Source organism: Macaca fascicularis, chromosome 7 (assembly GCF_037993035.2).
Source record: "Macaca fascicularis isolate 582-1 chromosome 7, T2T-MFA8v1.1".
NCBI classification, from domain to species: Eukaryota; Metazoa; Chordata; class Mammalia; order Primates; family Cercopithecidae; genus Macaca; species Macaca fascicularis.
This window is the reverse complement of record NC_088381.1, coordinates 49440368-49467441: the sequence shown is the minus strand read 5'-3', so window position 1 is coordinate 49467441 and position 27074 is coordinate 49440368. Positions and strand designations below refer to the sequence as shown.

The 27074-nt window shown below is 50.5% G+C and overlaps 1 protein-coding gene and 1 long non-coding RNA gene across 27 annotated transcripts; both read right to left on the bottom strand.

Moving 5' to 3' along the window:
• Window positions 1-372: 372 nt before the first annotated feature.
• LOC141407214 (uncharacterized) lies at window positions 373-15921 on the bottom strand. 26 transcript variants are annotated; one of them, XM_073996244.1, is made up of 9 exons: window positions 15142-15921; window positions 13970-14041; window positions 13414-13528; window positions 12994-13122; window positions 12596-12891; window positions 5347-5517; window positions 4732-4832; window positions 3549-3719; window positions 373-2166 (listed from the first exon to the last, which is right to left on the bottom strand). In XM_073996244.1, the coding sequence occupies exons 6-9, from the start codon at window positions 5393-5395 to the stop codon at window positions 2146-2148; spliced, it is 342 nt and encodes a 113-aa protein (XP_073852345.1). In that variant the 5' UTR covers window positions 5396-5517; window positions 12596-12891; window positions 12994-13122; window positions 13414-13528; window positions 13970-14041; window positions 15142-15921; the 3' UTR covers window positions 373-2145. The 26 variants fall into 26 exon arrangements, with proteins under 26 accessions (XP_073852345.1, XP_073852346.1, XP_073852348.1 ...); XM_073996245.1 differs by having other exon boundaries at window positions 12596-12835; XM_073996247.1 differs by having other exon boundaries at window positions 12994-13061; window positions 13414-13458.
• A 950-nt stretch (window positions 15922-16871) lies between these two features.
• Window positions 16872-19598, bottom strand: LOC141407215 (uncharacterized). Its single transcript, XR_012415144.1, has 2 exons — window positions 19426-19598; window positions 16872-17180 (listed from the first exon to the last, which is right to left on the bottom strand). It is a non-coding gene; the product is annotated as an uncharacterized lncRNA (long non-coding RNA).
• Window positions 19599-27074: the final 7476 nt, after the last annotated feature.

Genomic DNA, 27074 nt, shown 5'->3' with positions numbered 1-27074 from the left:
CACAATTTACGGTTAGTAGACAAGAGGGTTCTCAGCAATGTAGTCTCTGGACTAGCAGCACCAGCAGAACCTGAGAACTTTTTATAAATGCAAATTCTCAGGCCCCACCCTGGACCTGGTGAATCAGAAACTCTGGAGTAAGGTTCAGAAATCTGTGCTGCAGTAACCCCTCCAGGTGTTCAAGAACCTCTGGCATACAACAGGTAGAAAAATGTGTTTCCTTCTGTAGGCCCAAAGCCAAGGACACCATATGTTCTTGATATAAAACAATGACATGCAATTAAAAGTCATAAATCTCCTTCCTCCTCCCACCCTTCATCCAACGTGTTCTATTTTTATGAGTTAAATAAGAAAACAAGTGGCAATCAGAGATTCAGTCTAAAAAGTATATTTACAAGTGTCAGTTCTCATCCAGCCTGATCTCATACAACACCATTTACACCCTCTTACCTCTCAAGTTTTAAAAACATATCTTCACAAGGTAAGTCGCAGGCACACTAGCAGTTCTATCATAAAACACCAAGTAGATGGGAATGTCCAAACTTACTAAAGAAAAGTGGAATCATTGGCTATATTTTCAAATTGCATTCAACAGGAAATGTAAGTTTTGAATTCTTTTCACTTTCATACATCCAAGTTAATAGAATTAAACCAGAAGACTCCATTCTTTCAAAGCCTCTACCCAGGCAAAGTTTTACTGTATTATTTCTTGCTTTCAATGGATATAAAGCAGAGTCCTGGTAGGCACATTCAGTATGCCTGCAAAGATGCAGAACTCAACAGTTCTATCTGTTCAATATCAAAACAAAAGTCCTGTAAACCCTGGATGGTGAATGTAATACTTCAGCGCTAGCACCAAAGCCTCAAATATGAAAAGATACCAACAAACAAAATGAGCTCTTGGCCGGGAGCAGAAGTTCACGCCTATAATCCCAGCACTTTGGCAAGTCAAGGTGGGACGATTACTTGAAGTCAGGTGTTCAAGACCAGCCTGGGCAGCATAGCGAATTCACATCTCTCTAAAAATTTTAAAAAATTAGCTGGGCATGGTGGCACACAACTGTAGTCCTAGCTACTTGGGAGGCTGAGGTAGGAAAATTGCTTCAGCTCAGGAGTATGAGGCTGCAGTAGCTATGATCATGCCACTGCACTCCAGCCTGGGTGACAGAGTAAGACCTAGATAATTACAGTCTGTCCTGCTCCTATGAACATTAAAATCACCAAGTTAAATTGCTTTCAATCAGCAGGATAAAAATTAAGTGAAATGTGACTTTGGAGGTTGGCCAGAAAATAGGCAATGGAGAAACAGGCACTTCCCACGAGAATTAAAATCACCAATAAACATATAAAAAGGATTCAAGGCAGGTCCGGTGGCTCACACCTGTAATCCCAGCACTTTAGGAGGCCAAGGCAGGTGGATCACCTGAGGTCAGGAGTTTGAGACCGGCCTGACCAACATGGTGAAACTCCGTCTCTACTAAAAAATACAAAAATTAGCCAGGCATGGAGGTGGACACCTGTAATTTCACCTACTCAGGAGGCTGAGGCAGGAGAATTGCTTGAACCCAGGAGGCGGAGGTTGCAGTGAGCCGAGATTGCACTGTTGCACACCAGCCTGGGTGATGGAGCAAAAAAATAACACTCAAAAGCACTAGAAACCAAAGAAATGTAATGAAAACCATGAGATTTTCTGCTTAAATACCAGCAAAGAGGGCAAATGGAAGGGGGAAACCGGAGCTCTGCCCCTGTTGGTGGGAATATAAACTGAACCAATTTTTCTGCAGAATAATTTGAAAATTTCTATTAAATATCCTCAAATTGTTTTATGCTATTGTCCTCCAGAAATTCTGCTTCTATGAATTCAGTCCAAAAATACTTGCTTGAGTCCATTAAAAAAAATATATAAGAACATTTACTTCAGGGGTGGGAATGATTAGCTTAATACACATCAAGCTTTTAAAAATGATGATGCCAAGGATATGTTTACTGCCATAGAAATATGCCCAAAACACAGTGACAAAAGACTATATATTATGATTCTACGTTTTAAAATATTTATATGCATACAAAAGTATAAAAAGCAGCAAACCAGAATGTTTTGAGTGGCAAAATTAAAGACTTCTTCATATTTTGTCTTCCGAATTATTACAAGAAGAATGTGATTTTCTGTATAACAAGGGAGAAGCATTATTTTCATTTATTTATATTTAAGTTTCCTTTCTTTTCCTTATTTTTTCTCATGGATGTATCACCTGTCATCTAGAGAGCTTGAGTCGCTGCCTCTTGAGGTAAATCAGCCCACTTCTGTCTCTATCAGTTTGCCTTTTTTGGACATTTCAAATCAATGGAATTATACAATATGTGGTCTCGTGTCTGGCTTTTTTACTTAGCTAGTATTTTTGAGGTAGGTCCATGACATATAACAGGTCCCACAGCACCTTCTGGGCCCAGATTATGCTATCTCAGAAGTCGGGGAGGCAGGGACCCACCTGGCCATAGCCTTCTTGCTCTGCTCTAGGCACTCCTAGCCCCAAAGCCCCCAGCCCGCTGGACACCTCCATCCCCGGCTATGCCATGGCTCTCTTCATTCTAGGCCTCCTGCTCGTCACATTCACCCTTGTCCTGGTGAGTATCTGGCTGGGTCCGGGCTCCTTTCTGAGGGGCAGGCTGAGCCTTTGACACCTTGAGACTTTGAGCCAAGCTGAGGGGTGAGCAGGCCCCTTTACACCCCTGATTCCCCAACCCAAGACCAGCACCTCCTCACCCTCCAGCTGGGGTTGCAGGTTTGGGGCCAGGGGGCTGGGCCTGATCCCGGTGTCCCTGCCCTTCTTGTCAAGGTGCTAAAGTGGAGGGCCTCCCTCAGTGTGTTCAGCCTCGGAGCTTAGACACACACAGTGTGGTACAGAGGACCCTCCAGACAGGTAAGTGGAGGGCTGTTCTCCCTGACACCAGCCCAGGTGTTTGTTCTGGGTGGGGTCCACCCCCACCGCCCACCAAGGCCTTCTGCAAACACTCCCTGGGGGCTGTTACTGGCAGCGCCTGGGTGGTGCAGTCAGTGTGCCAGAAAAGCTCCCCACTACTGTGGGCAGTGGCCCAAGCAGTCAAGCAGACTCCTCCAAACAGGCCCCACCTACCCCTAAACTGTTCCCAGCTGCCTCCCACCAACCCTAGAAATGATGCTGGGGGCCGACAGAGACTGAACTTAGGTGCACAGGGGGCCAGGAGACCTGGGACAGAGAACAGGTGGCGTGGGGAGGGAATCTCCCTTCCCCCACTTCCCACTGCATTATGGCCAGACAGTGGCACCTCCAGGTTCTGGAAGGACATGTATGGACCCAACTCAGTTTCCCCTTTGTCTCGTGGCCTTTCTTCTCCCTTCCCTGGGGCCAGGTGGATGTGGGAGGAGATGCAGCACCATCCTGGGTGCACTCAGACTCATTCCTCACTCCTGGCCTTCACTCCCTTTCCTCTACACACAGGTGACCCCTCACGCTGCTGATCCCTCTGCTGAAACCCAAACTCCAAGCCTCTCCTCTCCCCGCCTTCACCTTGTCCCACGGATTCCACAGACAGTGCCTCAACGCTGAGGTATGAATCCAGAGTTCCAACACCACCGACTTTCCCAGGAACTCAGAACCAGAGAGGGCCAGGGTCAATCTCGAGGACTCACAGCCAGGGGCTTCTTCCCTCCTACACCCCCAAGGACCGGACTTGCAGGTCTGGGACAGAGGTGGGGTGGGGAAAAGCAATGCCTTGTCAACCCACGCAGAGAGCCCCGCTCCCATCCCCAAGGTGCATAAATTCGAGAAACCCCCCTGCTCCCACGTCCATGCTCACTCAGGGCCCTGCTCCAAGTGGTTGGCACTCACACCAGCCTCCCACCCTCCATGCCACAGGTATGGGTCTCATTTACAGAGGAAATGGTGGCCAAGACCCCCCTCAGCACACACAGCTAGACCACACAGAGGACTTAGGCACAGCTGGGGCTGCCCCTCCTGCCACCGAAGCGTGGTCCTGCTGCCAGGTCACAGGAAGGTGATGGAAGCCCTCCTCAAAGAGGGCTGGGAAAGGGACACCCTTATGCCTGCCTCATCCAGCCTAATAGGGCTGGAGAGACTGTCAGTCCTAAGAGAAACGCTGGCCCTTTGGGGGTATGGAAAAGTCAGGAAGCAATCCAAAGTTGGTATTTAAAATATTGATTTCTAGATATTTAGACCGTCATCTGGTGTGAGGAGCTGGGAGGGTCCCAGGGTAGAGCCCAAAAGAGGAGGAAGACTGAAAAGGGGTCAGAGTGGGAATGGGGGCTGCTGAGAGCAAGGCCCACCCCCCTCCCTGACTCCCTGAACCCAGCCACAGAGCCAGTCATCCTCAGGCCAGAGGGTGTGAGCAACGGGGGCCCTGGCTGCTCTACAGTGGATCAGAGCCACTGGGTGTGGGGCAGCCAGGGCAAGGTAAGGCAGGCTTCCAGGGCAGAGACTGAGGCCGACTTCTGCAGACCCACTGTAATGGGGAACACAGAGATAGGCAAGGGTCTTAGTCTAGAAAGCCCCAGCAGCTCCTGCGCCCATCAGGACACCATTGAGGCCTGGTGGTGGTGGAACCCAGGAATGGTCTTTGAACCCATGATCTGGAAGGGGGAGCCAAGGATAGTCCCAGCCCAAAGGCTCCCCTACCTGCAAGGAGTGGGCAGGCCCAGTGAGGGGACCCCAGGAGCCCAGACCATGAGCTTACCTGGCCAAAGACAGCGGCCAGCTCCAAGACATCAAAGAGGGTGGGCAGAAAGATCATCACATCGGGGTTGACTGCGGCTGGCACCAGGTTCCTTTGCACTTCTGGAACACACAGGCCTCTCCTTCCTATCCCTGAAGCACCCCTGCCCCTACCCCAGCACCCTGAAGGCCAGCCTAAAATAGGCATTCGTCCTGGGTCAGTCCCACTCTCCAAGCAACTGCAATTTCTGACTAGAGAGCCAGGGCAGGGCAGGGTGTAGGAGGGGTCCCTGGAAGATGCCCCCCACAATGCCCTGTGCCTAAAACGCTCCCCGTTGGGCCTTCTCAGGGAGGGAGGGTTATGGCAGCCTTGTTCTCTCCAGCCACCTCCGTGACCACAGGAGCCCTTACAGGCGTCTCAGGAAACAACTGGCTCACTGGAGCCAGGACCAGCATGGACACAGTCCTGGGGCTGAGGCTGACCGAGTGGGCTCTGGGAGACCGTCACTCTCTTCAAGCTTTGGTCTCCTGGCCCTCTACGAGCCAGGCTGCTTCAGGCTTTGCATGAGGCCTTGCACAGAGACAGAGTTCAAACACAGTTGGTGAACACAGCGGGCTTTAGGGAGGTGGCACATACCTGGGGTTGGGGGATGAGTAGTAGGGAAGGGAGGCCCTGGGGCTAGCATGGCCTGTCTGGAGGTGGTGCAATGGGACCTGAACCACGTGAGGAGAGAGGGTCCACCTGGAAGAGTGGATCAGCCAGATGGCCACCAAGCTGGATGGGAGAGGGGTTCAGCCTCCGATGCACCTGCAGCAAGGTGAGACAGGCACAGGTGGGCACCCTGATTCCAACCAGCCTCAGGTTGGCAGGAAGCAGATCTCCTGCCTGACCTTCCTCTCCTGCCTCCCCCATGCAGAGAAGGGGCAGCCGCCCATCAGGCCATTGCCCAGATTGAAGCCGCTGAAGCTAGGTCCCAACAGGTAAGCGTGATCCCTGACTATCCCAGGCCCGGCCCAAGGCAGTCCTGTCTCTGGTGAGGACCTGGTAGACAGGAGATGTGACGTCTCCACGTGGCTCTATAAACCTCTAATTGAGGATAATCAAGGAAATGGGCAACACCATCACGCTCAGCCAAGAACACGAGAAGGACCAGGGGCAGGCAAAAGTCAGTTTGGGCCCAGGCCTGGCCCCTGGAAGGATGGTGGATGAGGGGCCAGCCACAGTGAAGGGGAATGGATGGCCACGGGCTGGGTGGTCAGGGCTGTCAGCTCCTGCAGCCCCTGTGGAACATCTGCCCAGGCCTGGCTCTGCACTCAGACTTCTGCCTGGAGCCACAGGTGCCTGGACACCAGCCTCCCGTAGGGATGAGGTAGGAAAGGCACTTGTGGCCACATGTGGGCGCCTAAGCATGGGACAGAGGGGTATCATGCCCCAAAGAGACCACAGAGGCCAAGAACTTAAGCAGATGTGACACCATCAATAAATCCCCTTGTCCTGGGTCACATCAATTAAGTCAGAGCCTACTCTGACCCTGAAGCTGCGGCTCAGTCTGGTTGAGACTCACAAAGAGATGTTAGTGCTGGGCAGGGGGCCTGGCCCAGCCTGTGATGTCCAGCAAAGCTGTGGGCTGGACAAGAATCTCTGAAGATTAGTCCAGGAAAAGGACAGCTGTGCCTGTGCAGGGAGTGGGGGCAATGCCCAAGGTGCAGGAGGCCTGAAGACCTTTAACTAGGTAGGGTGCCAGGTCAGGACGTGCAGAAGAAAAGGTGACATGGCAGCATCCTGCCCGAGACCAGACTATAAACCTAGGGGCCGCCTGGTCTAGCCTAAACCATGCTGCCGCCCAGATACTATCCTTCAAATGTGAGGCAGGGCTGGGAGAGTCCCCAGACCTCTCATCCCTCCCTCCCCAGCTGGTTCCCATTCCTCACCAGAAGGAAATAGAACTCTTCTATGGGGCACAGCCTGCCAGGTTCTCTATCACCTGGTGGAAGGGACAACAGGGAGGGGGAGCTGCAGCTGGGTGAGAAAGACCGCAGGTCCCACTCTGTCCCTACCAGACAGGTGACCTCAGGCAAGCTGCTTTCTTTGCCTAGGGCCAAGGATAGTCACAGGGGAAGGTCCACATTAAGACGGCTCCACCCTGGAGCCCAGAGCTACCCAGAGAGAAAACCCCCATCCTCCCGATTCTGCTCCCAGCTCATGCTGCTGGGATATCATCCTCCCCATCAGAGAGGCTGTGGGAGGCAGAGGCTGACCCTTGCTCCAGGCACCTCAGCGGGTTTCAGTCCGCCTTCATCATGATCAGGGAGTGGGTCCCTGGGATCACAAATGTGAGGGGCACCTTCTTGGGCTCCAGGTGCTCCAAGATAGACCCCGCAGGGCTCCAGAGCTAGAAGAGTGTTGGGGAGGCCAGGCACGGTGGCTCACACCTGTAATCTCAATATTTTGAAGGGCTGAGGTGGGCGGATCACGAGGTCAGATTGAGACCATCCTGGTTAACACGGTGAAACCCCAGCTCTACTAAAACTGCAAAAAATTACCTGGGCGTGGTGGCATGCACTTGTAGTCCCAGCTACTCAGGAGGCTGAGGCAGGAGAATCACTTGAACCTGGGAGGTGGAGGTTGAACAGGGCCAGGACCTGAGCTCTGCCTAGCCATGGTGACTCTGAGCCAGGTAACCCTACGTTAGTCTCAGTATGTAACTTTGTCTCATGGGGAATGTCAGCATTACTTCTGGAGCCAAAAGTAGGTAAGCCAGGGTAACCAGAGTTCCCAGTAGGGACCAAGATCAAAGGATGCAGGGGTCGGACCTGTACCAGACAGTCAGGCTGGATGAGGGGCTCTGGGAAGCTGGGGCAGCCAAGGGCCTACCCTTCAGGTTACAGGCATCTGGGTCCTGGTCTAGACCCTCATATGCCATCCAGAGACCCAATCCTAGGGACATTTCCTCCCAGGCTGGTAGCAGAGTTGATCCTTGTACTCATGCCACCAAAAGCTCTGAAATGAGCGGGCCTGTGGGTGGGGGGAAAGACTCTTCAGGAAAAGGTTCTCAGGGCCAGGGAAGGTTTGAGCTGGGCCTTAGGGCAGCCAGAGAGGTAGGTGACAGACCCCCTCACAAAGCCTGCCAGAGAATGCAGGAGGGTCACAGGTATAGTGGTGGGAATGCTCTGGAAGACAATAGGCAGTCTCCTACTCACCGATGGGGCCGACTGAGGTCAGGTCCACACACCAGGAGAAGCTGGTATCCACACGCTGGTACACTTTGTTTCTTGTTTTAGAGACAGGGTCTTGCTCTGTTGCTCAGGCTGTAGTGCGGTGGCACAATCATAGCTCACTGCAGCCTTGACCTCCTGGATTCATGCGATCTTCCCACCTCAGCCTCCTGAGTAGCTGGGACTACAGGTGCATGCCACCATGCCTAATTTTATTGTTTGTAGAGGCAGGGTCTGGCTATGTTGCCCAGGCTGGTCTCAAGCGATCTTTCTACCTCAGTCTCCCAAAACACTGGGATTACAGGGACAAGACAGCACTCCTGGCCATGCTGGTGCAATTTGGCTGCCATGGTACACAGGAGGTATGAGCTGGGGGGCAGAATCTGATCCTGGACCTCTACCCAGGCCTGCACCCAGACTGACCCCTGGGCTGCAGGGAGCAGGTGTAAAGAGAATGCAGTGAGCAGAGCTGGCTAGCCAGTGATGGAGACCCAGGCTGGGACTACGAGAGACAGGGTTCCAAACCTCGGCCTAGTGGCCCTGCCCAACCCCTTGGGGCCAAGATGACCTCCCAGGAAGCCAAGCATGGAGGACAGCATGCACCTGAACTGAGGACAGATGACTCTGATGAGAGGGAGGGGGAGGCCTCTGACATACTTTGGATACTTGTCCCATCCACCTCTCATGTTGAAATGTGATCCCCAATGCTGGAGGTGGGGCCTACAGTGTGAGGTGTTTGGGTCATGGTGGGGGATCCCTCATGAATGGATTAGTGCCCTCCCCATGGTAATGAGTGGATTTTCTTTCTTTTTTCTTTCTTTTTTTTTTTTTTGAGACAGTCTTGCTCACAGCCCAGGCTGGAGTGCAGTTGCGCGATCTTGGCTCACTACAACCTCCACCTCCCGGGTTCACGTGACTCAGTGAATGAGTTTTCTGTTAGCTCACAGGAGAGCTGGCTGTTTAAAAGAGCCTGATGCCTCCCGTCTCTTGCTTCTTCTCTCACCATGCAACACGTCTGCTCCCTCTTTGCCTCCTGCCAGGAGTAAAAGCTTCCTGAGACTTCACCAGAAGCCTAGCAGATGCTTGTACAGCCTGCAGAACTGTGAGGCAAAGAAACCTCTTTTATAAGTTAACCAGTCTCAGTGCCGGGAGCAGTGGCTCATGCCTGTAATCACAGCACTTTGGGAGGCTGAGGTGGGTGAATCACTTGAGGTCAGCAGTTTGAGACTAGCCTGGCCAACCTGGTGAAACCCTGTGTCTACTAAAAATACAAAATTAGCCACGCGTGGTGGTGCATGCCTGTAATTCCAGCTACTTGGGAGGCTCAGGCATGAAAATTGCTTGAACCTGGGAGGCAGAGGTTGCAGTGAGCTGAGATCACGCCATTACACTCTAGTCTGGGCCACAAGAGCGAAACTCAACCATCTTAAAACCCTATCTCTACTAAAGACACAAAAAATCAGTCAGACACGGTGGTGTATGGCTGTATTTGCAGCTACTCGGGAGGCTGAGGCAGGAGAATAGCCTGAATCCAGGAGGCAGAGGTTGCAGCGACCTGAGATCGTGTCACTGTACTCCAGCCTGGGCGACAGAGCTACACTTCATCTCAAAAATAAATGAATAACCCAGTCTCGGGTAATTCTCTAGAGCAACGCAAAACAGACTAATACAGCCTCCATGCTTGGTGTCTACTGGACCTGACACTCAGGGAAGGACTGGTCTTGACTCTGCCATTAACAGGCAGACTATGACAGAGTTGTTCCCCTGCTCTGCCTCAGTTTGTCCTCTCAGCTGAGCAGAGCAGGGATAATTGCTTCTCATGTGGGCCACAGGACAAAACAAAGTCCTGAGTCCCACAGGAAGGTAGGTGGGCTATGTCCAAGGAAAGACAGACCTGGGGCAGTATTTTATGTCTCCGCGGTGCCAGAGGTACATGGAGAAGATGCCTCCTTTGTGGGCAAGGGAGAAGGGAAGATAAGCAGAGAGGCGCCAGACACCTGCCTCACCCCCACCTTCCCCACCCGACACCAGGCCCATTCCCACTTAGCCCCCAACTCAGGCTGCACCGTTCTCCTTATGGTCAGCATGACTTCCCGGCCAAGCTGACGGAAGCTGACAGCTTGGATTCATTAGGGACAGCACGTAGTGTAGGTGATGTGCAGGACGGAAGTGGGAGAAGACACGGGAACCGTGGTGTCAGGTCTGGGCCTGCCCTGGCTGTGGGCAGACCATGCTGCTCCACCTTGCCAGATGTGGCCTCTAATTCTAAGGTCTCTGAGTTCCAGGCCAGGACTGGAGCCATACTCCCCTTGGGGACAGGGGACACCGTCCACATAGACGTCACTTGTGCTTTGGGCAAAGCCAGCTGGACAAGTGAATGGGAGGGGCCCCGCTGGAGGGTAAAACTGGGCCTGGACTACTCAGACCTGCCTCTGTGACAGGACGGTCCCATCCTTCCAGTCAGACTCCTGAGCTGGAAGCCCACCCAGCCAGGGAATGGGGAAGGGGTGGCCTGCAGTCTCCCTTGAGTCTATAGCCCTTCCCACCAAAAGAAGCTCCATAAAAAAAGATGCAGAAACACCAAGTGCTCCTCCCAGCTGCTGGCCGCTTCCTGGCATGGCCTCCAGGACCCTGGATGAGTCAAGATGGGGCTGCCAGCAGCTGGGTGCAGGGGGAAAGCTGGGTCCCCAGGGTAGAGGCCTAGCAGGAACATGCAGGCGTGGCGAGTGATGGGCCCTCAGGGCCGAGCCCCTTCTGCCCAGGGGGCCTTGGTCACACACCTGCTGCTGAGCTCAGCCCAAGGAGTCAGGGCCTGGTGCCAAGTACCCTCTCTGCTTGCAAAGACAGTCCTGGGATCATTACCCCTCTGCCCAGGGCTCAAGTATCCAGGCTGTGAAAGGGCCAGCAGTCAGAAAGAAGGAGGCCATGGGTGTGGGTCTCTGAGCCGTCAGGGGCCTTGGTGGACAAAACCCCTATGAGGCAGATGACAGGTAAGGGAGACTGAGCTGTACCCCCCCCTCCCCCACCGTGAGATCTGTGGTAACAGGTTCCAGAAGGGGCCCTGGAGGAGACCAGCATGACAGGAACCGCTACAGATGCCTTTGGGCTCCTACTCTGCAGGGCTGGGCCAGCCGGAGGTTTAGGGCCCCCATCAGGGAGGTGGGCGAGGTGCCACAAAGAATGAGGCTTCCTTTGGTAGAGCTGTGACCCTCTTCATCATCTCCTGACCCCCCAGCTGACCCTTGTCCTCAGACCTCTGTAGAACTTTGACTAAGTGGTGGTAGAGGAAGTCCAGCACGTCCAGGGTGGCCCTGGGTGACCCAGGGCTCAGATCACAGTTGTGGGGTTAGGGCAGGAGGCTGGAAGAGATGACCTACCCTAGTCCCCAAACGCTGCCCAGGCCCCTGAAATCTGTGATGAACCTCCCACCAGACCACACCCACTGACCACCAGAAAGGGTGCCACCTTCTTCAGGGCAGCACCAGCCCAGGCCCTCATGTGGGACTGTGCGTGCCAGGGTCTGCACACCCTGGGTGAGGCAGAGGGCCTCTTGGTAGACACAGTCATCCCAGACCTCGGTCAGTACCTCCTTCCCTCTGTAGGCCCCCTTCCTCTGTCCATCTGCTTCCTCCTTTGGGCTTGCTGCCTTCCCTCCTCGTGGAGCTCTCCAAGGTGCTCCTAGCCCCAGCTCTTTGTTTCCGCAGCACCTTCTGGGTGCAGATTCTGCCTTCTGAGAAGTCTGAGGAAGGGCCTTGCCTGGTCATAGCCTTCTTGCTCTGCTCTAGGCTCTCCTAGCCCCAAAGCCTCCAGCCCGCTGGATGCCTTCATCTCCAGCTATGCCATGGCTCTCCACATCCTGGGCCTCCTGCTCCTCACAGTCGCCCTTGTGCTGGTGAGTGTCTGGCTGGGCCCAGGCTCCTTCCTGAGGGGCAGGCTGAGCCTTTGATGCCTTGAGCCTTTAAGCCAAGCTGGGGGTGAGCAGGCCCCTTTACATTCCTGATTCCCCCACCCAAGCCCAGCATCTCCTCATCCTCCAGCTGGGGCCGTGGGGTTTGGACCAGAGGGGTGGGCCTGATCCCAGTGTCCCCACCCTTCTTGTCAAGGTGCTAAACTGGAGGGCGTGTCTTGAGTGCTGACTTTCCCAGGAACTCAGAGCCAGAGAGGGCCAGGCACCAGCCCAAAGTCACACAGCCAGGCGCTTCTTCCCTCCTAGACCCCCAAGGACTGACTTGCAGGGCTGGGACAGAGGTGGGGTGGGGAAAAGCAATGCCTTGTCAACCCACGCAGGGAGCCCCACTCCCATCCCCAAGGTGCATAAAGTCGAGGAACACCCCTGCTCCCACATCCATGCTCATTCAGGGCCCTGCTCCAAGTGCATGGAACTCACACTGGCCTCCCACCCTCCATGCCACATATATCGGTCTCATTTACAAAGGGGGAAATGGTGGCCAAAAGCCTCCCCCAGCACACACAGCTAGATCACACAGAGGTCTTAGGTGCAGCTGAGGGGTCCACAGTCTCTGCTGCCCCTTCGGCCACTCGTGCTGCAAGAGACCACACTTTGGAGAGGGAGGAACGAGAGTGAGCTAGGTGCTCACACATGGGACATGGGGGGCTAGGAAAGGGTCAGCTAGGAGGAAAGGGCAAGGTCTGATCCTGTACGTACATACCACAGAGTCCGTGGATTCAGGAGACCCAGGGCTAGGTCCCAGCTCTGCAGCTGCTCAGTATGTGACTGTGGTTAAGTCGTCTCCCTGGACTCTCCATGCACTTTGCATGCTGCGTGCACCTTCTAGAATGAGCCTGGACCCTGGCTGGCCTCATACTCGCTGCGTAGGTTGCAGACCCCAAGTGCTTCTACAATGTGCTTTGTTTCTTCTCATAACAGGGGCACAGGCTGGCCACGTGCTCTGGGGGTAGAATGGAGTAGCTCTGGAGGTAGCAGTTGGGAGCTGGCCTTGGGTTCCTGGTCGACAGGGCAGGGTACACCATAGGGTCACAGGGCCTGGCCCCCTCTCTAGCAGCCATTGGCCCACAGGCTGCCCAGCTGCCCACCCACAACCTGTACCTTTGGGCAGCCCCAGCTGCTGCACTTCACTGGACAAGCATCCGCCATCCACACTGTGCTTGGCCACACTGGAGAGGACGAAACTCAGCACTGCCACTGTGGCCTTCACATCGCCTGACTCCGAAGGACCTGTGGGTGGGACAGGGGGTGTCACTGTGGGCCCAGCCACCTCCCTGTTGCCCTCTTAACTTCAGCTCAAAGCTCCCATGCACCCTGGAGACACAGGCACTGCTACTGCTACACCAGGAGCTGGCAGAGAACAGGAAGGTGGGACTGTCAATGTCTTTCTTTCCCTCATGCTTCTCCACTAGGGAAGGTAAGTTAAGGATGCTGCTGGGAGCGGTGGGGGGGCCTCTGTACCAGGCACCAGGCCGAGGTCCCAGGGTTGCCTGGGGCCTGTGGACTCAGCAGAGTACTCACCAAACTTGGCATCAGCCGTGAGCTTCAGGATCTTTTCTTTTCACACTGTAGAGGAAGGAGACCTTTAGGGGGTGTCAGGCCCCTGTTCACCAGCCACTCATCCACAGCCTGGATCCTGTGATAAGGAACAGACAGGCTGGAAAGAAGTATGGGAGGTGCCCAGAGAGGTTGAGAGGCTGATTCACCCATCTCCCTGGGCCTAGTGCAGAGTTTCAGGGCACTGGGGGTCATAAGGTCATGGGACAATGGAGTGCTGGGTCTTGTACTCATATCAATCCCCCATTACAGCAGCTCCTTTAGTTCCTGGCTGCAGAGCAGCCACAACTTCACAGAGGACTGCAAGGGAAGTCCTTACATCAGCCAGGCTGGTGACCCTCACGCCTCCTTCCTGGGGACTGGCTCAGAGCAGGCCAGCCACTGATCAAGGTCACAAAGCATGGTAGCACAGGCTGAGAGCACTGAGGCCCTAACCCCAGAGAAACCTCACCATCATCTAAACCCACAATCCCCAGCCCAGCGCCCCTCCTCCACCCAGAGTAGACCCTGTGCACTCAACCATCTCGGCCAGCGTGCTGATCTCAGCCAGGACCCAGTCGCGATGGTCCAGATCACCACAGAGCTGGAACCTCTGCAAGGGAGGGAGGCAGGTAATGAGGTTGGAGGGAGGGCTGAGGTGTGGCCAGGATCCGTGTGTCTCCCACACTGCTGCCCAGCAGGGACCCCTGGTCCCCGTCATAGATGGATACCCTCTGGCCTCTTGTTCTCCCCTATCACCAGGCTGTTGAGTGAACTCTCTCCTGCCCCACCCTGCCACCAAACCCTGCTCTGAGGTCTACTCCAGGCATTCGTCTGCTCAGCAAACATCAATTGAGTGCCTTCTCTGTGCTAGTTCCCACTCTAAGTGCTGGGGGTACAGCAGGGGACAAAACAAAAGTCCTGGGCCTCACAGAGATAAGTGACCTCTCACCTCTTCCCCATACTCACACAACTCCAGCCACTCTGGCTTCCTTGCTGCTGCCCAAAGATGCCAGCCTTGCTCCTGCCTCCACGCCTGCTGCACTCTGTGTGGCTTGCTATCCTTTATTTCATTCCACTCTCTGCTCAAGTGACACCTCATCAGACCAGTCCCCACCCCCCACACTTTTTGTTTTTAAAGACAGAGTCTCCCTCTGTTGCACAGGCTGGAGTGCAATGGTGCAATCTTGACTCACTTCAACCTCCGCCTCCCAGGTTCAAGCAATTCTCCTGCCTCAGTCTCCCAAGTAGCTGGGACTACAGGCATGTGCCATCATTCCTGGCTTTTTTTATTTTTAGTACAGACACGGTTTCACCACGTTGGCCATGCTGATCTTGAACTCCTGACCTCAGGTCATCTGCACACCTCAGCCTCCCAAAGTGCTGGGATTACGGGCGTGAGCCTTTGCACCCTGGAAGGCCGGCCCTTCTTGATCATACTTCCTAAAATAGCCCCTCACACAAGAAAATTTTGGGGGCCAGTGGAATGCTCATTATCTTGATTGTGGTGATTCAAGAGCCAGGAAGATTTGGTCTTTACTTGTGCAGCTTCATCTTTCTCTAACCTCCAGATGATACTCTCCCAGCTATGGGAAATGCATTCATTCCTGGGGAGCCATGCTCTCTCACCTGAATTCTCTGCACATGCTGTTCCCTGTCTGAAGACACATGCCTCCCACCCTTGCCTCCCAACCCCCGGTACACAAACCGTACTTCAGCCAGCCAGCTTCTCCATCAGTCTTTAAGGTTGATGGCATCCTCAGGAAACCCCCTTAGCACTACACGCAAGGCGCAATTAGGTCTCTGCCCCTGGAGCCTTAACTATGACTGCCAATTCAGGCCTCCGATTTCCCCTTCCCTAGGCAGCTCAAGTCCTCCCAGTGCCTAGCACACTTCATGGTATAGACTTGGCGCTTACAACGTAAGGATGGATGGATTTGATGAATGGATAGGTAAGTCTCAACCCCAAAACTACTACTTTCTGGGTCTGGAAAAAGCGGAGGGTCTTCCTAACAGTGTGGAAGAGGGAGCCTGATGGTAAGCACGTTCTTGTACAAGCCCCACAGCAGGGCTGGGGAAGAGGGTGTCCTTGGGAGGTCCTCTTGGGGCTGGGGAAGCCCTGAAAGAACTCCCAGCTCCAGACAAGCCCCATTTCCTGCCCCGGGAGGCAGGGGCCCTTCCTTCCGCCAGGGAAGCACGGGGACTCTAAGCCGGCCGGCCTGCTCTGTCTTACTTGCCACCCACCCCCGCCTCCGCCTCGGGGGCCGGGTGGCAGTGGACTTTTCTCTACCAGACCCACAGCCCTCACGCCGGCACACACTGTGTTTGCGGAGAGGCCAGTGCAGACAACCTCCCCACCGTTTGCCGAGCCCCTCTCATTCCCGCACCAGCATCCCCCGCCTCGCTTCACTTGGGTGCCTCAACCTCGCGCTGGGGAGCCAGGGCCCGGGAATTTCTTTTTCCCGTTCGGCAGGGTCAGCTGAGTCCAGGATCACGTGACTGGGACTAACGGCCTCTGGGAGGGCGGGGCCTGCTCGAGTGAGGCTGGGAGCGACCGCAGCCCATGGGAAGTGCCGGGAAGGATATGCTGGCGTCCCCTCCTCCGTCTCCCAGAATCCGTCCCTGGAGAAAAACCAGCGCCAACCGCCCGTTTAACTGACAGTGGAAGTTACTTCATTTGTTTAAGCGGGTAGGATCCCGGGAGCCAGGGAGATTCAGGTCATTGCCATGTTTTCCACTGTTAAGCGAATAGCATTATACACAGCTGCGGACTGTGGCAAAAGACGTTTTTCAAACTATTGAACTATACTACACATGCAGAAAATTGTACCTATTAGAAATATAAAGCTTAATAAGCTTTCATCAACTGTGGACCTCACATAACCAGCACCCAGATAAGGAAATAAACCAGATAACTTCTTTAAGTGCGTGGGGATTTCATTTCATTTTGATGAATCATCTAGGTGCCTAGCAAAAAGGGCTGTCATAATTAACATGCTCAGGAAAACTCCCTACAGCTGTAACATCGATAGAGGCTTATCTTAATTCTTGCCAATCTGATGGGGAAAAAAAAATCGGTTGCTTAGATTGCAGTGGTAGTCTGCTTACTGGTAGCTTTGAGCTAATGGGTAGTTTAGAACAACTAAGTTTCCGACATTGATTTGAAGAGGCAAAAACAAAAAGACAAATCAACAACAAAAATACATTAGAGAATAGACTAATAACCAAAGAAGAGCTTGAATACAGTCGTCCCTTAGTAACCTCAGGATATTGGTTCCAGGACCCCAGAGATACCAAAATTCACAGACGCTCAAATCGCTGATAATAATATAGCATAGTATTTGCATATAACCTATGCACATCCTTCCGTATACTTTAAATCATCTCTAGATTACTATAACCTAATACAACGTAAATGCTTTGTAAATACCTGTTACAAAGTATTTGTAAATTTTTGTTTTTTATTGTTTTACTTTTTCCAAATATTTTTGATGCACAGTTGGTTAAATCTAAGGATCCAGAACCCGAGGATACAGAGGGCTGACCGTAGTTTGAGCTCTCTCCTCAATTCCATGCCCTTCCCATGCATCAGGTGCAGCTGGTTTGATTGTTGCAGGCTTTCAAGTTTTCAAAAGACAGAGCTCATGACAAGTAAACTGCTCTATAGAATAGAAAGAGATGGAAAGTGTCCCAATTCATGGTAAAATTGAGTTCATTTCTGAAGAGTTCTTTTACAAATCATAAGCGCTAGCCTGTTGAAAACAAAAGTATGTTAAGTTACTAGACTATCCTTCATCATATCAAAGAAAAATTTTAAGAACATAAGACTTTGGGAGGCCAAAGCCAGTGGCTCACTTGAGCCCAGCATTTCTGGACCAGCTTGGGCAACATAGGGAGACCCCAGTCTCTACAAAAAATTAGCCACTTGTGGCCGGGTGCGGTGGCTCACGCCTGTAATCCCAGCACTTTGGGAGGCTGAGGTGGGCGGATCACGAAGTCAGGAGATTGAGATCATCCTGGCTAACACGGTGAAACCCCGTCTCCACTAAAAATACAAAAAATTAGCCAGGCATGTGAACCTGGGAGGTGGAGCTTGCAGTGAGCCGAGATAATGAGATAACGCCACTGCAGTCCGGCCTGGGCAAAAGAGTGAGACTCCATCTCAGAAAAAAAAAAGAAATTAGCCACGTGTGCTGGTGCACATATGTCATCCCAGCTACCTAAGAAGCTGAGGTCAGAGGATCTCTTGAGCCTGGGAGGTGGAAGCTGCAGTGAGCCATGATGGCACCACTATACTCCATCCAGCCTGAGCAACAGAAGGAGACCATCTCAAAAAAAAAAGGAAAAAAAAAATGCTGGGTGCAGTGGCTCAAGCCAGTAATCCCAGCACTTTGTGAGGCCAAGGCAGGCAGATCACCTGAGGTCAGGTGTTGGAGACCAGCATGGCCAACATGGCAAAACCTGTCTCCACTAAAAAAAAAAAAAAAAAAAAAAATGTAGCAAGGCGTGGTGCTGGGTACCTGTAATCCCGGCTACTTGGGAGGCTGAGGCACAAGAATCGCTGGAACCTGGGAGGTGGAGGTTGCAGTGAGCCGAGATTCCACCACTGCATTCCAGCCTGGGTGACAGAGTGAGACTTTGTCTCAAAAAAAAAAAAAGACGTAAGAATGGCTCAACTTTTGTTCCATGCTATCAGTAGCTTAAAGAAGAGAAGAATGGATAGATTTGGAAAATCATTTTTTATTTAAAAAGAAAATTAGGAAGATGTATTTCAAGTGTATTTGAAAAACAAAACAGCAAATTTAACATCACACAGACAAAATATTTAAATTCAGAAATGATGTTAAAAGGTGGGTGGCGTGCTGGGCCCCACACCAGAGTTTCTAACTCAATAGGTCTGAGGTGGGGCCTGAGCCTTGCATGTCTGTGTTCCCAGATGATGCTGATGCTTCCAACTTGAGACTATGCTTTCAAAACCACTAATGTACGGAAATATACCAGAGAATATATTATGAATATACTTGAGAATATGTACATATGTTAACTTACAGATTTCTGTCCAGTAGAAAAGATAACTCCCAAAGAGGACAGTTTTATTCCCATACGACTTTTTTTTTTTTTTTTGAGTCAGAATCTTGCTCTGTCACCTAGGCTGGAGTGCAGTGGCATGATCTTGGCTCACTGTAGCCTCTGCCTCCCGGGTTCAAGCGATTCTACTGCCTCAGCCTCTTGAGTAGCTGGGACTACAGGCGCCCACCACCTTGCCCGGATAATTTTTGTATTTTTAGTAGAGACAGGGTTTCACCATATTGGTCAGGCTGATCTTGAACTGACCTCAGGTGATCCACCTGCCTCGGCCTCCCAAAGTTCTGGGATTACAGGTGTGAGCCACCACGCCCAGCCTCCCTTTAGGATATTAACAAGTTTTGTCTCTACCTCAGAACGTATTTTGGAATGCCCTTCCTGGAGCACTACAGACACTGTCTCTCAAAACACTCCTTGAACTAGCTTCACCGTGTTGCTGACTCCCTTGTAAATTAAAGAAAATATCTTATACATATTCCTTCATTATTTGTATGAAAGTCAAGCCTTTCACATTGTGAAAATTATACTTCAGGCTGGGTGCAGTGGCTCATGCATGTAATCCCAGCACTTTGGAAGGCTGAAGTGGTGGGATCACTTGAGGCCAGGAGTTTGACACCAGCCTGGCCAACATGTCGAACCCTATGTGTACTTTAAAAAAAAAAAAAAAAAAAAAAATTAAAATTAGCTGGGTGTAGTTCCAGCTACTTGGGAGGCTGAGGCACAAGAATTCCTTAAACCCAGGAGGTGGAGGTTGCCATGAGCTGAGATCATGCCACTGCACTCCAGCCAGAGCCAGAGCAAGACTCTGTCTCAAACAACAACAACAAAAGAACAAAGAAAATTATGCTTTGATACAGTATGCTAAAATAAAGGGTATGATATGGTTTAGATCTGTTCCCATCCAAATCTCACCTTGAGATGCAATAATCCCCACGTGTCAAGGGCAGGACCAGGTAGAGATAACTGATTCATGGGAGCAGTTTCTCCCATGCTGTTCTCGCGATAGGGAGTGAGTTCTCACGAGACCTGATGGTTTTACAACAGGCTTTCCCCTTTGCTCGGCTCCCCTTCTCTCTCCTGCTGCCCTGTGAAGAGGTGTCTTCTGCTATAATTGTAAGTTTCCTGAGGCATCCCCAACCATACAGAACTGAGTCATCTTAAACATTTTTTCTTTATAAATTACCCAGTTTTGGGTATTTCTTCATAGCAGCATGAGAATGGACTAATACAGTGTGCTGATCACAGCCCAGAGAGTAGTATACAGGGACTACTATACTTTGATGCTAGAGGTATTCCCATTAAGCTCAGGAGCAGTATGTGTTATCATTACCATGATCTAACATTGTTCCAGAGGTTTTTAGGTCAGCAGTTGTCAACTGGAGGTGACTTTGCCTCCCTGGGGATATTTGACAATATCTGAAATCATTTTGGCTGTCACACTGAGGAGTGCTACTGGCACGTAGCAGGCGGAGTCTGGGGATGCTGCTAAATATCCTGCGAGGCACAAACAGCTCCATAACAAAGAATTATCCAGCCCAAAACACCAATAGTGCTGCTGTTGAGAAACCCTAGTCTAGACAAATAAAACATGGGAAATCCATTAACATAAATGTGGGAAAATAATAAACTAGTATTTGCCAATGACAGTCTAGCTAGGAGGTCCAAAAGAAGCGCCTGAAGAACAGTTAGATTTTGCAGGGGCTGCATGGCGGTTCATGCCTGTAACCCCAGTGCATTGTGAGGTCGCATTGGGAGGATCTCTTGAGGCCAGGAGTTCAAGACCAGCCTGGGCAATGTAGTGAGACCGCATCTCTACCAAAAATTAAAACATCAGCCTGATGTGGTGGTGCACTCTTAGAGTCCCAGCTGCTATGGTGGGAGTATCACTTGAGCCCAGGAGTTGGAGGCCATGGTGAGCTGTGATCATGCCACTATACTCAAAAAAATTATTTTGAGACAGGGTTTTTCTCTGTTGCATATGGGGGTCTTGCTATGTTGCCCAGGCTGGTCTCAAACTCCTAGCCTCAAGCAGTCTTCCTGCCTCAGCCTCTGAAAGTGTTGAGATTACAGGCATGAGCCACTCCCTTGGGCTTAGAAAATAAAAATAAACAAATAAATTACAAGGTGTTATGTGGCCAGTTGAAAGATGTCAGAAAACAGTTGTGCATGTGACTCCACTGTAACCAGTTATAAAAGTATCAGGATTAAGAAATTTACTGTGTCTGACTTTTCCAAGTTTAGGTTCCTGACGAAAGAATGAGATGGACCTTTTCTTCCTCCACTCCTCACCTCATTGCAAGAACCAGGACTGTGCATTTCGATGGGCAGGCTCTTACCTCTGGCAGGCCATGGGGGGCATGCAGAGCCTTTCTGTGTGTGTTTTCTGGGCACTCGGATAAAGATCCCCTTTCCAGGCCGTTGTTTAGGATATTTGGCCCATGGAGGAATGAGGCTGGAATCATTTGGGAGGTATAGAGGCTTCGACTGGAAGGAGGCGTGACCTGAACTGCAGGTTCTGGGCCTGCACTTTGTTTCCATGCAGCACCCCGTTAGTGGTGACTAGGGCCTGAAAGTCAGGGGCCTTTGGTGGCCAAGTGTTGGCTGGACAGGAGGAGCCAAGGGAGGTGAGGGCCATCTCTCCAGCACTGCCCCCAGCTTGTCCCCAAATCAATGCCCTCTGACGGCTCAGACACAGACCCGGCCAGCAGCAGTACGGGTCAGGAAGGACGAATGCACTCAGCACGGATCTGCTCCACAGTCTCCGCCTCACTTCATCTCGGGTTGGAGGGAGTGAGTCCCCGCAGCACTGATGATATGCTGTCAGCTGAGAAAATTCAGCTTGATTAGAAAGATAAGGTGGGACATCTCTTGGGCATGGCACGTGGAGCAGTGCCATCCCTCTGTGGCAGCGAGCCGAGCAATAAACCAGAATGTGCAAAACCTGCATGGCAGAATCACCATTCCTAGAGAGAAAGCCTGTATTGTCAAGATGCCAACAACTAAATTAACCCAGACATTTCACCCAGCCTCGAAACACCAGTAGAACTTTGACATTAATACACTAACCCTCAGGTCTATATAGAAACGTGTAAGAATAGCAACATACTGTAACGCACGGTCATTGAGAAGGAGGAACCCATCAGAACAAATGGAACCAAGTCCAGAAACATGTCTGTCTGGGCACAAGATGCCAGCCTGTGTGTCAGTCACGGAAGCAGACCAGGGGGAGATATTTATTAAGATTTAAAAACGGGCTCCATAGCTCAGGCCTATAATTTCAGCACTTTGGGAGGCTGAGGTGGGAGGATCACTTGAGCCCAGGAGTTTGAGGCAGCAGTAAGCTATGATTGTGCCACTGCATTCCAGCCTGGATGACAGAGCGAGGCTCCATCTCAAACAGAAAATAATAATAATAATAAAAAGGAACATGCACAACTTGGATGGATCTCAAAGGGCATTTGCTGAGTAGAAAAAAAAAAAAAAGCCAGTCTCAAAAGGCCACCTACTGTGTATTCCATTTATTTAATGTTCTTTTTTTCTTTGTTTGGTTTTGTTTTATTTTGTTTTTCAGATGAACTCTCACTCTGTGGCCCAGATTGGAATGCAGTGACATGATCTTGGCTCACTGCAGCCTCCGCCTCCCAGGTTCAAGTGATTCTTGTGCCTCAGTCTCCCAAGTAGCTGGGAGTATAGGTGCACACCATCATGCCTGGCTAATTTTTGTATTTTTAGTAGAGACAGGGTTTTGTCATGTTGGCCAGGCTGGTCCCAAACTCCAGGCATCAACAGTTCCAACTGCTTCGGCCTCCCAAAGCACTGGGATTATAGGTGTGAGCCACCGTGCCAGGCCTTCATTCATTCATTCATTCATTGAGAGTCTCACCCTGTCTCTCAGGCTGGACTGCAATGGCAGGATCATTGTAGCCTCCACCTCCCAGGTTCAAGTGATTCTTCTGCCTTAGCCTCCCACGTAGCTGGAACTACAAGCTGGTGCCACCATGCCTGGATAATTTTTGCATTTTATAATGTTCTTGAAGTGGGAAGATTATAAAGACAGAAAGCAGATTCGTGGTTGCCAGGAGTAGGAATACTGGAGGGAAAGAGCCTGGAATGAGTGTAGAGGAATAGCAGGAGGGGAATTTTTGTGGTGGTGGAACAGTTCTGTATCTTGATTGCAGCAGTGGTTAAAGGAGTCTACATATGTGATAAAATGGCATAGACCTAGACACATGACATCGTTCGATACTGTCCTACATTTATACAAAATAGAACCTTTGGAGAAAACTGAGTGAGGAGTCCATGAAACCTCTTTGTACCATCTTTGACATTTCCTCTGAATCTGTATTTCCAAATAAAGGGTTAAAATTTTTAAAGTTGCTTTAGACAAAAATATTGAATAAAAATAATGTTGATTGTATGCAGATCTGGCAAACCTTTGGCACACTGAATGACTGGCATTTCTAACCCATCCAATGCCCAATTGCCCCCGGCAGGCCCTGGCCTAGGCTAGGTTGCCTGCTGGAAGATAGGACTCTGGACTCTCTCCTGTTTGCCTTTGGTATAGAGATGCCAGATAAAACATAGGATGCCCCGTTAAATTTAGATTTCTGATAAAAAATAAACTATTTTTTATTAAGTATGTACCATGCATATTTAGGACACATTTATACTGAAACTTATTTTCTCAATTCTTTTTTCACCATCTTCACAGGTGTTGATATTTCTCTAAATTTTTTTTTTTTTTTTTTTTTTTTTTGAGATGGAGTCTCACTCTGTCGCCCAGGCTGGAGTGCAGTGTGGCCGGATCTCAGCTCACTGCAAGCTCTGCCTCCCGGGTCTACGTCATTCTCCTGCCTCAGCCTCCCGAGTAGCTGGGACTACAGGAGCCCACCACCTCGCCTGGCTAGTTTTTTGTATTTCTTTTTTAGTAGAGACGGGGTTTCACGGTGTTAGCCAGGATGGTCTCGATCTCCTGACCTCGTGATCCACCCGACTCAGTCTCCCAAAGTGTTGGTATTACAGGCTTGAGCCACCACGCCCGGCCCTCTCTAAATTCTTAAATGTATGTATGTAGTTACTTTAAAGCTCTTGCCTGCTAATTTCAATATGTGAGCCATTCATGGCTTTTTTGTTTTGTTTTGTTTTGTTTTTTGAGATGGAGTTTCACTCTTGTAGCCCAGGCTGGAGTAAAATGGTGCCATCTTGGCTCACTGCAACCTCCACCTCATGTGGCTGGTCTTGAATTTCCGACCTCAGGTGATCTGCCTGCCTCAGCCTCCCAAAGTGCTGGGATTACAGGTGTGAGCCACCATGCCCGGCCCTTTTGTTTGTTTCTTTGAGATAAGATCTCACTCTGTTGTCCAGGCTGGAGTGCAGTGGCATGATCTCAACTCACTGCAACCTCCACCTCCCAGGCTCAAGCCATCCTTTCACCTCAGCCTTCCAACTACCTGGGACCACAGGGACAAGCCACCAGCAGTCCTGACTGGTTTTGTGGAAGACAATTTTTCCACAGACGGGGTTGGGGGCGGTGTTTATGGTATGAAACTGTTCCACTTCAGATCATCAGGCATTAGGTTCTCATAAAGAGTGTGAAACCTAGAGCCCTCGCATGTGCAGTTCACATTAGGGTTCACGTTCCTGTGAGAATCTAATGCCTGCTGATCTGACGGGGGGCGGAGCTCAGGCAGTAACGCTCACTACCCACCACTCACCTCCTGCTGTGCAGCCTGGTTCCTAACAGGTCACCGACTGGTACAGTCCACAGCCTGGGGGTTACGGACCCCTGCACACCCCCACACCCAACTCATTTTTGAAGTTTTAGTAGAGATGGGGTTTTGCCATGTTGCCCAGGCTGATCTCAAAGTCTTGAGCTCAAGTGATCTACCTGCCTTGGCCTCCCAAAGTGCTGGGATTACAGGCATGAGCCTCCATGCATGGTGGGTCTGTTTGTATTGACTGGTTTTCTCTTAATTTTAGGATACATTTTCTCTCTTTTTCACACATGTAGTCAGTATTTCTTGAGCTGTTGGATGTTGTGAACCTTCATTGTAGAGATGTGGATTATGTTATCCTGCTCTGGTGTTGAGTTTTGTTTTGGCAGGGAATTAAATTACTGATGGGTTAACTTGATCATGTGTGTCAGACTACATTTTAGGTTTTGTTAGGGTGAGCTGTTGTTCAGTTTTGCCCTTATTCCTGGGGTATCTTCCTTAATCCCAAGGCATGGCCTTCTAGGCCCTCCTGGGAGTATCTGGGATATTCATCGAGGCCTGAGATTCCAAGAGTGGACACTGGCTGAACCAGAATTCAGATGTGTCTCCAGCACTCTGTGACCACTGAAATTGCTGTTTAGCTTTCAGCTCCCCATTGGCTGTTCTGCGCTGGGCCTTGCAGAGTCTCAATCCACACATTCATAGTGTGAGATTTGGCCAAGGACTTGCAGCAAACTCTATAAGATTTCTGGGGCTCCTTCTCTGCAACTCCATCCTTTCTGATACTCTGCCACATACATTTTAGCAGCCCTGAGCAGCAGTCTCTGTTTCCTCCACCAAACAACACTGATCCTTTCGGCCTGGACTCTGTTTCCTCATGCTATCCTTGAGGGTTTGGAAACTTTCTCCACCAGAAAAATGTAGCAGTCCCTTCATGTGATTCCCTTCTCACAGATTGTACCTGGAACTGCCTATTGCCCAATGCCTGAAGACAATTTCTTGATGTACTTTGCACAGCTTTGTAGTTGTTTATGCTGGGAGACTATCATCAATACAGGTACTCCATCGTGGCCACAATTTGAAGTACTATTAATATCATATTCATTCTATTCTAAAAGTAGAGAAGACAAAGACCAACAATTCTAAGAAAAATGGAAAGTTCAAACGGGAAAAATAAAGTTCAAAGAAAAAGAAATGCAAATGCTGCTGACACACAGGATAAAATGTTTAACTTCCCTGTTAATAAGAAAGATACAATTTTAGGCTGGGTGCAGCGGCTCACACCTGTAATCCCAGCACTTTGGGAAGCTGAGGTGGAAGGATCTCTTCAGGCCATGAAGTGGAGGTGGCAGTGAGCTCAGATAGTGCCACTTGGGGTTACAGAACGAGATCCTGTCTCAAAAAAAAAAAAAAAAAAGATATGGATGTAAACAACATCCTGCAACCTCTACCTGTGGCCCTGATTGTTAACAGGGACCAGATTTGCCTCCAACCTTTAATAACTAGAAAAATGGAACAAAATATATAAAACAATAGTTTTCAGACATTGGAGAACGGTCGAGCAGAAGTATAATCCCTAAAAGAAGGTGAACCCTACAGTGTTCACCCTCGGAAGCAATTACAGGCTCCAGCACAGGGAGGGGAATCCAAAGTCCAGTGGTCGTGGTGGATTGAGGAGACAGAGATCAGAGCTTGGGAAGGTCTTCAAGGCCGGTAGAATTTGTGAGGTAGAGTACCACGGAGGAGGTGGGAGAAGAGAACGCGTGTGCTCTGGAGACCTATGGAAGATACCCTCAAGCCCTTGGCAAAGGGCTGATATGGACATGTGAGAAGAAAGGACCCAGGGAAAGAACCGCCAGAAAGCAGACTGAAGAATTCCCAGAGCTCACAACAGGCTAGAGATAACTCATATTTTCACTGGTCAGAATGAAAACACCTCATAACACTTAGGAAATGGAAAGGAAGCCTTAGAAAAGTATTGCCTTAATAGTGGGGCTAAATGAGCACTGGAGTAAAGGCTTCTCTGAAACTGTCCAAACAAAGATTGAAAGCAAATCTTGATAGATCCAACTTATTTCAAGTAACTAGTGCTGGAACAGAGTCCCACACTATTTAAAGGAAAACAAAATCCAACAATCACAACACAAAAGCACAATGTCTACCAGTCAATAAAAAAATCACCAGGCAATGGCCAGGCACAGTGGCTCATGCCTGTAATCCCAGCACTTTGGAGGCCGAGGGGTGCAGATTGCCTGAGGCCAGGAGTTCAAAGCCAGCCTGGCCAACATGGCTAAATCCTGTCTCCACTAACAATACAAAAATTAGCTGGGAGTGGTGGTACCCAACTGTAGTCCCGGCTACTTGGGAGGCTGAGACATAAGAATCACTTGAACCCAAGGAGACAGACTGCAGCGAGGTGAGGTCACACTACTGCACTCCAGCCGGGTTACAGAGTAAGACCCTATCAAAAAAAAAAAAAAAAAAAAAAAAAAAAAAAGGCAAACTAGAGCCTAGAGCCAGGCGAGAAATCAATCAATGGAAATAGGCCCCAGAGATGATGTAATTAGTAGATACGGATGTTAAAAAATATATTATAAATATGTTCCGTATGTTCAAGAAGGCTAGAAAAATCTGAACATGATGAGAACAGAGAAATGGAAGATATATTAAAAAAAAAAAAAAAAACTCACGGGCTGGGTGTGGTAGCTCACACCTGTAATCCCAGCACTTTGGGAGGCTTAGACATAAGGATTCCTTGAGCCCAGGAGTTCAAGACCAGCCTGGGCAATGTAAGGAGACCTATCTCTATAAGTAATTTAAAAATTAGCCAGGCATGGTGGCATGAAC